The 13,451-nt window shown below is 37.4% G+C and overlaps 1 protein-coding gene across 1 annotated transcript; it reads left to right on the plus strand.

Annotated features, from left to right (window-relative positions):
- Positions 1–7,068: 7,068 nt before the first annotated feature.
- Positions 7,069–11,080, plus strand: LOC103716327 (putative kinase-like protein TMKL1). Its single transcript, XM_008804284.6, has 2 exons — positions 7,069–7,896; positions 9,055–11,080. Exons 1-2 carry the CDS (start codon positions 7,398–7,400, stop codon positions 9,639–9,641), a joined length of 1,086 nt encoding a protein of 361 aa, XP_008802506.4. The 5' UTR covers positions 7,069–7,397; the 3' UTR covers positions 9,642–11,080.
- Positions 11,081–13,451: the final 2,371 nt, after the last annotated feature.

Here is a 13,451-nt window from a genome sequence, read left to right on the forward strand (position 1 = left end):
TTCTAAATTGTCTGAATGACTTTGTTGTAGATGGGTTCGAACCGACCTGATGGAGGTTCAGCAGCAGAATCTGCATCAGTTCATGACCACTATCTTGAGGAATGAACACCAGAATTTTAAAATTCTGACGATGGATAGAATATCTGGTTTGGATGGTAAGAAAGGAGATGTGCTGGATAAGCAAATTATGTAAGCAGGACACCAACTTCCATTTTGAGCCATGGAAGTTCTATCTGCAAGACTTACTGTGTTTAGGAAAGCTTATGGAGAGTCAAAAAGCATTTTTAGATGAAATAAAGGTATTTAGTAAAAAAATCAAAAAGCTATTTTAATTTTATTAGGAAGCTAAAATAGATTTTTGGAAGCGACTTCATTTTGGAACTTTTTCGAAAAAGTACTTTTGGGCTCCGTCGGAAAATTATTTTGAGTTATAAATTTTTTCTTTTCAGACTAAAATATTTATGATAAAATATAATAATTACAAAAAATTGATATTATTAATATATAATAATAATATTTTATATATGTATTATTGTATTATATTATAAATATAATATAATATAATATCAAATTATGTTATATTATTTTGCTATAGTGTTGTATATTATATTATTATATTATAATAATATTATATTATATTACATTAATATTATATTATATTATATATTTATGTATTAATATATATATATTATATTTTATTATGCTCCGTTGTATAATACTATGCAATGTCTTTTATGGTCATTTTGTCATACCAAAAATATTTTCTTAGTTTGTTTATCAAAAACATATTAAAGTCTCACAGCATCTTAGAAATGTAGTTTCCAAACAGCAAATAGCTTTTTATAAAAGCTCTATTTTAAAAAGCTTTCCTTCCGAAAACTCTGCTGCCAACACTTCTGCCAAACAGGGTCCGAATTATAGCAGACCGCAGATGGCTCTTCTTGAATGTAGATTGCATTGATTAATTTTTTCACTCGTCAATCTATAGGTAGGCATGGACTCGTATCAGGATCCAATTCACCCTCGTGCCGGTATAGAGTAAATAAAGCATGCCTTCTCCTTGATGTCAACTATATTCCATGGTTATGGAGTCAGATATTGGGTAGCCAATTAGACATCCACCTCCTTAAAAAAACATCAATGTGTTATTTAGTAACGTTTAGGAGCACGGCCTTGATAACTCTATGAAATCAGCCAGCTTTATCCAGCACAATTTAATTGGCTTGAGAACGAAAGGTTATATATATATATATATATATATATATATATATATATATATATATATATAAACTGACCCGCCGTTCTTGAGTCCTTTCTCAACATCCTCTTGCAATATTTTGTTTTCTTCTCAACCCTTGGGACTCCTCAACTAACAATCTCTTATGATCGGCAGCAATAATGTCCTTAGTTTACATTTAATATTAGATTACATAGAGTATGTACGCGTGGTGGATAAGAAATAATGCTCATGTTGCCAGAATCTCAAAGGGAAAGTTTTCCATTGAATTATAGTGCAAAGACTCGGAGAATATAATTGCAGAAAGCTGGTGAAGGGCTTTGCTCAATCTCACTTTTATAGTCTATCCAAGATCTGTTATTTCACTAATTGGAAAAACAAGACCCATCTAACGTGTCCAATTTTTACGTGCCATAGTTACAAATTTGGTGTTTGAAATCAATTCGGCTGGATATAATAATTGGAAATTCGAAAAATTCATTAAGAGTTTGGAAAGAATTCAGACAGAAAATAATAAAATTAATAAAATTAAAAAAATACATAAGAATCTAAAATATTTATTTTATTTTTTTTTACATAAGAAAGGTAAAAATAACAAACGGTAGCAAAAAAAAAATCACCCCTAACAATAGTATATGTTACCAATAAATAGGTGCCTCGAACTTGGTAACCAAGCTATGTGTGGTTACATGCAAAACCCTACCTCCAAAGCCTGTGGGCTAGTGAATATAGAATGCTCCTTAATTTCCACTTCAGACTCTCCTAAGGTATTTACTCCGGCAACCACTTTATGAGAGAGCAATTTCTCCACAATTGTGGTTGCCCTAGTTCAGACCAATCCTTTTGGATTCCTTTCATGGATCTCCAAGTATGATTTCTTTCTTAGATTTTCCTTCTCAACAAACTTCATTAATTAACAACCAAAAATAATTAACATTATTATACTTTACCGTGTGCGCATGCGACATGCTTATGTTGTCACCGTTTCTAAAAGCTTCCGTGGAATGATATGAGAGCGATTGGTGATATATAATATGATGAGCCCTTCCTGCGAACTCAGCCAAATATATGGGTGCAAATAGTTTGTCTCAGAGGTCCAGGACGATCTGACCCAGCCAAATACATGTGGGCCCAGGACTGACCATGTACTCGGCAGGCTCAGGTTGGTCCAAAAAGAAGAATTCCAGTGATGGCAAGCATCCTACGACCTGAGTATTTTAGTGGGGCCAATTTGGGTTCATGTCTGGTCAGGAAAGGGAGCTACTGATAATAGGAGCCAGCAATTGTAGCTCCTTATACCTTCTTAACACCGATTTTATCTCGGCCAAAACAATGCCCACACATTGCTCTATTAGACCTTGAAGTGGTAAATGAGAATAATGTTAAAATGTACTAATTAAAAAAAAGCCACAAAGTTACTATATTACCAAGAAATTAGTGCATAAATGTTATTCTTTGGGCTCGTTTAGTTCACAAGAAGAATTTTTGGATTAGCAAAATGTATTTTTTTAAAAAGTTAATTCTTAAAAATATGATGTCTGAAAAAATGATTTTGCATGTTTGATTGACCATAAAAAGAGATTATTTTAGAGTGGTTTATGTTTGGTGGAAATTTAATTTTTTGAAAAATTTTTGCGAAATATATATTATATTCTTAATAAAGTGGAAGATCTTATCTATGGATTTTAATAACTTATGGGTATGTTTAGAAAAAAAAAAAAATCCAATTCTCAACCAGTGAGAAAGTAGCTTTTTCATATCCGTCATAAATTTTTTTTCATGAAATATAGAAATTTTATTTTCATAGGAATGCTATTTTTTCATCATTTTTTTTTTGAAAACTCCAACCAAATAAGAAGCTTTGTTCGTTCTTGTATTAACCATACTTTCCTCCGTGATCAAGCTTGCTCCTCGTGTGCAACCCATTAGCCATGAGCATGCGAAAGTGCACATGATGCCTTGATGTAGACTCTTTTCATTGCAGTATTTTCGGCGGTTCTACTAATGCACGCACTTCTTCATTTCCCGCGAGCCATGGTTTCGGTCCTATGGAAGCTTTATTCCCATTATAAAACTAAGTTAACAGGGCTAGTTTTTTGAGATTTTCTGCGCCGTTGTGATCACTCTAATGCACCAAGAGATATGTCATGTCATTAAACAAAAAAGGAGTCTCCAAATTGATACTCGGTCTCAAGGTAAAAAGTAAAATTTTATTATTTAGTGAATTTATAAAGTTTCATTATTTAATGACATCTATAATGCATATACTCCTGGACAACTTCATGCGTCTATCTCCTCTCTCTGGTAAATTAAAACTAGAAATAAAGCATATACTCTTATCGAACCGCTCCGATCCAAATGCCAAGTTGGTGGTGGCCGCTGGAGTACTCGGCTAGTCCATCATATGGATCAGAGGGATCAGAATGGATTGTTGCACATCTCTACAACAATGCTCTAGTGGAGTCGGATGACGGAGGAATGGTTTCGGATGGCGCTAGCTTCAACCTGAAATAGGAAAAGCAAAAATATCTGCCCGCTGAAGCGTGTTTCGCGAGGAATGCTCTAATATTTAAGTCAGACATAACTTTCAGAAAATACAAGAATGCCTAAGAGTTATCTAAAGAACCTTAGACAACATGATATATAGACGAAGACCAAAATCCATCGTCGAATAATTGGGAGGCTATAAGTTGGTTAATAAAAAATGGCCATGTTGATGCCATCTGTGGAGAGAGATTGAGATACAGGGTGACTCAATGCACGAACTTTGGATAGGCTACACATATCTAGATGGTGAGTTTTTATTGGTCGAGCTTTTATTGGTCGGTTCATCGTGCTGTCATAGGTCCAATATTGCGGGTACAGGTTTGGCTCTTGGTACAGGGAGTACAGGGAGCACATCATGATCGCTAGGCTTTCACCCACCTCGTTAATTAAACCTATTGTCCGAGCACCCACAGGATACCAGAATACTTTCACTCGATATCAATCCATATGATACCAGAATACTTTAACTTTCAGTCGATATCACGACACTTCTACTCTTTTACTTTTATCTGAGTCTCCTGGTTCATTGATTGCCACATCTCTTTTGAAGTTGCCGCAGTGCTAGAAGTGGTTTTTTTTTTTTTTTTTTTTTTTTTTTTTGTCTAGAGGAAACCAGAGTGCTAAAGATTACCTTTAAATCTTTTTGAGGAAAAATCAATATATATTAGTAACAAGGTTGTTGTGATTTGGGAGGTGGTCTGTGGAAAGTGTCATTTTATTTTTTTAAAATTCCAAATCAAAAAAAGTTCTGTATATATATTAATCATTTATCAGCTCTGCTAATTACTGCTTGACTTGTATATACGAAACCAGCAAATTGTTATCCTTGGTTTACTCTTTGGGTCAGAAGTAGAGGAAGCAGTTAAGCAAGGGAGCTATGAGGCAATTATGTTTGGATCTTTCTTTCAAGAAGCGACTGAAGAAGATTTGTTTTAACTGAAAAAAAGTAAAAGAAAGGGAAAAGGCTTAGTTATATAGAGGTTTTTATTTTTTTGCTTAGATGGGTGCTTCATACTATTCTGGTGTGAATACATCCAAGAAGATCAAAAAACTAAATATCCCTTAAAACTCTAGGTACAAATGCCTTCGAAGTTTAGAATAATCCACTGAAATGACCAGCCACAAAGGAGGCCATCCAGTCCGCATCGCCATTTTCCTCCCAATAAACGTGACTCGCCCCAAAAGAGATACATTCTCTCGCCAAGCACCAGATATTCTGAATTAGGGGATGTGACCCCGCCTTCTTAGCTTGACCTTGGATCAAACCAATTACCATCGCCGAGTCATCCTCAATTAGGAAGTTATGCAAAGGTTTAACTAAAGCTATGCTGACCGAACATGCACATACCCACATTGTAATTTAGAACTTGATTGAGCCAAATGTGTTTCTTGGGTAAAATTTGGATTTTGTCATTTTGAAGCCTTGAATAATCCTCATGCAACCGAACTTCAATGCAACCCAAACCTAACAAGCCCCATCCTACCTGTACCTAATCCCTAATATTTCCAACTCATCCTTCCAACACATCTCATAACTTTCTCCCAACTCATCCTTGCAAATAGCAATTCTAAGCCCGAATTCTTAGTTGTAGCATATGCCTATAAGTTCGAACTAATTTAACTCGACATGCTCCCTAAATTTTGTCATGTTTAAACATCAGAGCTAGGGTCAATTTTGGAGTTGATGTGGCTGGGTGGGCTTCATTTTAATTCGAATCGACTTAGAACACGATGCTTGCTTGCTATGTAGAACATGGTTCGACCCCCTAACCTGATGGCTAATGTCAATTCACTCCTCTTTTACCTGAAGTAGAGGCCTAGTAAGCTTTTAGCAGTCTCCAACTAACAAAATGAAGCCATCAACTGCGGCTGATCAATAGCATGACAATTGGAACTGGCCAAGGGTGTGTGTATTAACACAAAGTGGGAACGGCATGATAGTTGTCTAAGCTACATTTTTCCTTTTACAGCTCACGACTTCTCCTTTCCACCTTGGGTCTTCATTGTGGTTATTAAAGGCCCACCCTAAACTTATGATGTTCAATTTAACCCCTACAAACAAACCCACCCTACCAACCTCTCCCAAAGTATCAACTGAATCCCTCTCCTCGCCCAAGCCAGGAGCCAACCACCATCTTCCCCTTTTTAAAATCCCATCATTTTAATCCACAAACTCCATTAAAAGCCTCTCAAGCCATTTCTCTTGGTCTCCATTTCCTCCTCATGAAGGTTGGGCGGCAGGCCCAGCCCAGCCTAATTTACTGTATCAGTTTCCTGCCAGCTCGATGCATGTCCTAAAGACATTTGCCGGAAGCACCGTTTTGTGCAGTGCACCACAGCAACTCCTCCCTCTTAGGGTCAGTTGGTTGAAAATAACCATTATTTTCCATTATGATACTTGTTATGAAGCAGAAATAATTGCCATTATTTGATCTTTTCATGGCTAACCTGATTAAAAACACTGCTTTATCATATATACCAGTATAAAAATAATATTTTGGATAATAAAAATAATATCATCTTTTAACCATAAGATGTTTCATAATAAAAAATATTGGTGTTATACTACCATACTTACCAAAATAAATAAATAAATAAAGTGTTTTGTAATTCTTGATATTAATTCTTACATTTATTAGCAGTACTTGGCTAGCCTACCAGTGAAAATGTAAAATCAACCTGACTACTTAGGTGGGAGCAGGTTAAGTACAGTTCTACCTCTTTACCTCCATAAATAATAATAATAACAATTATATATTATATATTATATACATTATATTATATTATATTGTATATAACATATAATATAATATAATATAATACTACATAATATATTATATTAGGATTAGGATTAGGAATATTTTTGGGACAAAATAGAGAAATTATTTTTAGTCAATGGAAAATTAATTTACCTATCTTTCAGATAAATATTATTTTATTTTATAAATAAATGTTATCTATCAAAAATTAATTTGTTCATATGCTAAGAAAAAGTTGATCTGCTCCCCTATCGATATGCCCATTAAAGAACGGGCAGTAAAAAGTTAAAAGCATCTCTTGGAAGATGTGCGTGAGTGTGTATATATATATATATATATATATATATATTAAAAAAGATGTTTGCTGTTTATTTCCAAACAGCTACAAAGATCCCATTTCCAGAGGAAAATAGATTTTCTACGCCCGCTTGCCTCCGCGTTAAACTACCCACTGATCCCACCAATCAGTTCTTCCCACGTAGCTCCCACAGCTTTTTTAACCAAACTAACTCAACTCCTTTCCCTCTCGCACTCCTCTCCCTCTCTCTCTCTCTCTCTCTCTCTCGAACCAGAGTGGAAGCTTTTCTTCACTCCTCCCAAGGAACCTGAAAGAATCCCTGGGGTTCTCAGCAATCGATCCATCCACGCTTCCTAAAGGAATCCCCAGGGTTCTCTGCAATCGATCCATCCACGCTTCCTCCCGAGCCCGAAAGGTATCGACTTTCTTCTCCTCTTCGTCTCCTCCCAGATCTGAAGCTTCCAACCCCCTCAAAAACCTCGATCACATCACATTTTCCCCCAAAACCATCAGAACTGGAATTTTTCTGAGAACACGCCGCTCTTAAAGAGAAGAGATGGAGAAGCACCAAAAAATTCAGATGACTCTCGGTGTAATGTCTCCATTTCTAGTTCTGCTACTCCTTTATGCATTGTACTGCTGTTTCCGGAGGAGATTCGGGTGGAGAAGGGAGAGGGAGTCGTTGGAGGGCGGGGGATTTGGGTATGAAGAGGAGGAGGGAGTAAAGGAGGCGGAGGAGCTGATCGGGTTCGCCGGAGGGGAGCATCTGACGGTCCACGACATCCTGGACGCGCCGGGGGAGGTGGTGGGGAAGTCTGGCTACGGGACGCTCTACAGGGCTAGCCTCCAGCGGAGCGGCTCAGTGATGCTGCTCCGGTTCGTCCGTCCGGCCTGTGTCGGCCGGACCAAGGACATCCTCCCGGCGATCCGGATGCTGGGGCTCGTCCGGCATCCGAATCTGGTCCCCTTGAGTGCGCTGTATGTCGGGCCAAGAGGGGAGAAGCTCTTCGTCCACCCTTTCTACGCCGCCGGGACTCTGTCTCGGTTCCTCCGGGGTGAGTTACATGATCCGTTGGTGCTCTAAAGTTGATATTTTTGGCTGAATGTGGTATAATGTTTGCAACTTTATGCGATATTTGGAAGATATTGAGTATTTTGATTGAGAAAAAGGAACTTTTTTATTGGAATTCCTGGGTTGGCATTCTATGTTTTGTGCTTCATTCGTTTTTCTGGACTAAATCGTTTAACCTTCTCTCTCTTTTTATCTGCAATGTCCTTTTATTCTTCTTTTGATATTTTTGGCTGTTTTTGTTATAAAGATTGTGTCCTTATCTGATATCTTGAAGAAATGGAGGATATGGAACAAGATAAAGTTCATTTTTTTTTGAATGTTTGGATGGGCTTATTAATTATCGTGCTTGGTTCATTTATTGAACTTTATGATTCTATTTTCTCTTCTTTTATTTGCAATGTCCATAAAGAGCAATTCATTTCTTTGGTCTTTCCATTTAGAAGGTCATGATGCTCCTTCTGCGAATTTAGAGAATGTCATCGTAATTATTTCATAAATTCTCATAAATGTTTTGAGGAAGGGATTAATCATTTGGGCTTTTGTGCTATAGCTTTGCAGTATGAGAAAGAAGATCGGGAAAAACAAAACATGCTTTTAGAAGAAATGGAAGAACTGGATATGTCTGGAACTACAATATTCTGTTTGCTGATTAGTTGACATTATTTTTTTCCTGCTTGATTTGTTGACAAATTAAGCTAGATTTCAAAGTTCTCAAGCTGTTGTTTATAGTAGGATCATTTTAGATTTCTTCTTCTGTTGGCAAGGATACTGAGATGAGTTTTATCTTCCTTGGAGTTTCATTATTAACTGATTTTTCTTAGTTTTATTTATCTTTGGACATAGAACGTTTTTTTTTTTTTTGGTAAAATGTGAACTGTAAATGGTTAATTATGTCACCTTCCGTGCTATTGGAGAAAAGCCGGCCCATTTGATGTTTTTCTTCATTTTATGTTTATATATCTGGCTACAATGCTATTCCTGTGTCATGTCTTCTTGCCCTTCAATTACCGATCAACTGTTATTCTTTTGTGTGTGTGTGTGTGTGTGTTCTTCATCTCTTGATCTCCTGTTTGTTTCCTGATTTATCCAATTGAGCTTAATTCCAATTGTTAAAGGACCTATTGTGTTTTAACATTTACAGACGGAGTTGCTGAATCCCAAAGATGGGACGTTATTTATAACTTCTCTCTGGGTATCGCCAAGGGACTCGATCACCTCCACACTGCCCTGCAGAGGCCTGTTGTCCATGGCAATCTCAAGTCGAACAACATTTTACTTGATGCTGATTTCCAGCCTCGCCTCTCAGATTTTGGCCTGCACCTCCTCTTGAATCCAACAGCAGGACAAGAAATGCTTGAAGCCTCTGCAGCTCAGGGCTACAAAGCCCCAGAGCTGATTAAGATGAAGGATGCCAGCACGGAGAGCGATATCTACAGCTTGGGGGTTGTCTTGCTTGAGATGCTTACTCACAAGGAGCCTACGAACAACAAATTCTTGCATTCTCAGGATCTTCATCTGCCAACCTCCTTGAGAAACTTGGTACTCGAGCACAAAATCTCGGATGTGTTCAGCTCCGAGCTCATTAATCAGAGTAGGAAACAAAATTCCGCTAATGAGGACACTTTGTTGATGTTCTTCCAACTAGTGATGGCTTGCTGCTCTCCTTCACCTGCTTTGAGACCGGATATCAAGCACATTGTCAAAAGGCTCGAAGAAATTGGGCAGTGACAATTGGCAATCTTTTGTGTTGGCAGCAATGGAAGTGACAACTTTTCTTTGTGGTTTGGAAATCGATGACATTTTGTTAAGGAAGCCATCAAGAACCACAGGGATATTGACAAAAAAGATGGGGACTAATTTAATCTTTCTTCTGAGCAACCAACCTACATGCCTCGTGACCGTTGAATCAGGAGCCTCAGCAACCAGATGTGGTGTGGACCATATGTTGGTTGCCGAGCAACAAACAGTGCAGCAATCAGGGGATTCCATTGGGTCCTCTCTGATTCTACCAGTTGAACCACTGACATGTATAGCTTTTACAGATCAAATTGAAGAAGGAAGGACACACCACAAGCAGTGTGTAGAAGAGCAACAGATCATCAAGTGCTCGAAGAATTTTACTGCAGAATTCTTCTGAATCACCCTTTAGGCTCTGCTGAGAAATAGCTTGAACTTTGGAGTTGTCTGTGATGAAGTACAAAACCAACACAGGCCTGTGACATCAGTTTACTTTCATCTTTTATCCCAGATTCTGGGTCCGCTTCTTCTGACCGCTTCCCTTTGTGCTGAAGCATTATAAAGAAGAACCATGTGACAGGGAAAAACCAATCCTGGGCCTCTTAGCCAAGCTGGCTTGGCTGGAAGCTGAGGACCCCATCCCTTCTCTGCACGGTTTGTTTCGATAATTATGTCATCAGCCGAGGAATACTAACAGATCTAAAGCACATGAGCTTGCAGGCTTCTCTCTCTATCCCACAAATGGTGACAAGCAAAAATCAGTTGTTTAGATGGACAAAATAGCCAGAGATCAGATACTGAATTAAGTGGAAATTGTTGCATGCATTCGAAAGCCAGACTGATTCCAGGGGTGCATCTGGTGCTCATATGGCCACATGTATGCGTCAAGGATGATTGAATTTTCCAAGATTCCCTCTTAGATCTCCACAGTTGAAGGTTTGTCCTCACCAGCATCGAAACTTTGTCCTCATGGATGTTTGCAAGAATGCACTGTTGCCAACAACTATGTGGGTCTTATTACATTGTTCCAAAACCCCCACTTGTATTGTATACTGTGTTTGCTTTTCCCAATCCATCCTCAACAGTTCTGCCGACTGGATATTCTGTTCACATGATTTGGTCAGTTCAATAAGCTTTCTTCCTTATTATGGCGGACAGATTACGAGAAACCAAGTCTTTAAAGTAATAGCCAGGGTTGTCCACTCCTAAGTTACACAAGAATAATGTTGGTGAAATGGAGATCTCAGCCAGAAGATATATGCAAGATATATGCAGAAGATATATGCAAGATAATTTGATGTACCACTTAGAGGAGTTGTTGTAATGATGCTAATACCTCCATTCATGTCGTGAATGGGTGCACACAATTTGCAGTATAACATTTTAGTTATGTGGTTAATTGGCTGTTATGAGTTGGATATTATAGCCAAGAGAATTTTTGTACCACAAAAATAAAAAGCCAAGACATTTTTTTTTGGGACATCAGACCATGTCCAAAGCACCTCTCTAGAATGACAAGCAGCGAAGGAGGCGATCTAGTCTGCTACCTTGTTCACCTTCCAGTATACATGAGCAACCTGAAATGAGCCACAATCTCTCGCCGACCTATAGATATCTCTGAGCAATGGGTGGTCGTTGCCTCGCCGCTCTATATCCCGAATCCACTCGATCACCATAACAGAGTCTCCTTCCAAGAAGATGTTGTCAATTCCTAGAATACTCCTCACGTAAGTGATGCCCTCCCATATTGTCCTGAACTTTGTCCCTATAACTGTCATGTCACAGGTGTGCTGCTCTAGCTACAATCAACTTGGAGTTATAATTTCTAATCACAAACCCCGTCCCTCCTCTCTCTCTCTCTCTCTCTCTCCATTCGCTAACGCACTACAGTTGAAGTTTATCTTGATATGGGTAGGGCTTCCAAGACTTTCAATAAATCTATCGGCCAAGATGGGAGAGGCTTCCAAGTTCTTTCTCAGCAATCCTTTCATTTTTCATATTTTTGTTGTACAAAGCTATATCGATTTTTTGTATGAAAACAAAGGTATCGCCATCATCCTTTTTATTCTATTCTTAATCATTACGGGGCTGTTCTCCCTCCTCGTTATAAACTTCACAAACCTTGCAATTTCTATTTGATTTCAGACATTTGATTGGATCATTGGGGCCCTGCTTGGTTTGGGGCTAGCAAGCAAGTCTTCTCAGTTCTTTTGGTATGTGGCAAACCCCCAAATAAGATTCATGAAAATTTGGACTCTATTATCTTGGGTAAGATAAAATCTATGGTATCAGTTCATATAATATCTTCATATTGGCTATATTTTTAATTAATTTTATTTCTAAATTAATTTTTAGTTAATAAATTTCAAAATTAATACTCAGGTTTAATTGATAATCTCATATTTACTGTATTATCGAAGATATCAATATAATTTCAGTCTTGACCAATAAACAGATAAAATCCATGATATCACCCATACAATATATTCACATCAACCATTTTTTTTAATTTATTTTTAAGTTACTTTTTTAACTAATAAATTTTGAATTAATGATTAAATATAATTAATAATTTCAGTTTTACTATGTTTCCCAAGATATAAATGACTGGATCCAAGATCTAATGGTTTAAGTTTTTAGGCTAATATAAGTTCCGATATATGTATCTAGCCTTTTGTTTTGCCTTCCGTAGTATCAGCAGTGACATAAAAACTATTAGAGTGGATACAGGACAGGTAGACTTAGATGAAGCCACAAGTACTTGAAGAAGCAAGGCAACTTACTTTTCTTAGATTGGAACAATGACGCGATCAAAACCCATGAATACGCCACAAATTGCAAATGATATAACCTAGAATTTCATTTGCTTTCTTTTTAAAATTTTTAGACCATCAATATCCTTGAAATTCCATGACTCAAAAGATCGCAAATTTCATATTTAGAATAAAAATGGCATACGCATTATACCCACAACCAGTACGTGGTGAATAGTTGATAACACTGTGAAATTTGAAAGAAATGCTCAAGCCTACCTTAAAAAAAAAAAAAAAAGAAACAGACATTTTTAATAAAAGAGAAATGCTACTATAACGGGTTGCTGGATCCAAGAAGATCACAAAAGTAAGAGCTGCGCATGATATAAGGCACCAATTCATCCCTATTGTTGTTATCTAGATTAGGCTTATAGATAATTGAATATTCTAGGATTAAGGGTATCAAGAAATAAGGTTTTTTAGAAGTACCCATCTTTTTGTTGGCCCGACCAGTACAAATGCAATAGGCCATCTATCAAACCATTATGTGCTATTTATGTAGAGTGTCATGCATACAAACATTCCTCTGAACAGTTAACAGATTTTGATGTTTCTAAAGTTTCTTCTACATTTTGGCCAAGAGACAGAACCTTTTACTAATCAAGTATAAAAGCACCTGCAAGCATTTAAACAGAGCTCTGTGGCCTCATTTCTTTATCTGTCTTCATATGATGAATTATCCTCTCCAATCTCCCCTAGAATGTGGAAACATATATGAAACATGATCACTTCATCGACAAAATGTAAAGAAGCTCATCTTTTCCCTTTGCATTTCGGCATGAAGGCACTTGAACAGGTCGACAGCCATGGGAGGTGGCAGGTTCTCGGAATGTAGTCAGCTAATTGAACTTTCCATGAAACTAGCACTTATCCATGCTTGTATCTTTGCCTAAGGTGCATGAGAAGAAGCCAAATCTGTTTAAAACATCAACTTCGCGGCACTAGTTACTGTATGGTGCAAAAATAGTTTTGGTACAGATGCCTGTAG

The sequence above is a fragment of the Phoenix dactylifera genome, chromosome 3 (genome assembly GCF_051530095.1).
Source record: "Phoenix dactylifera cultivar Ajwa chromosome 3, Ajwa_hap1_PhDact_Kaust_v1.1, whole genome shotgun sequence".
Classification (NCBI taxonomy): Eukaryota; Viridiplantae; Streptophyta; class Magnoliopsida; order Arecales; family Arecaceae; genus Phoenix; species Phoenix dactylifera.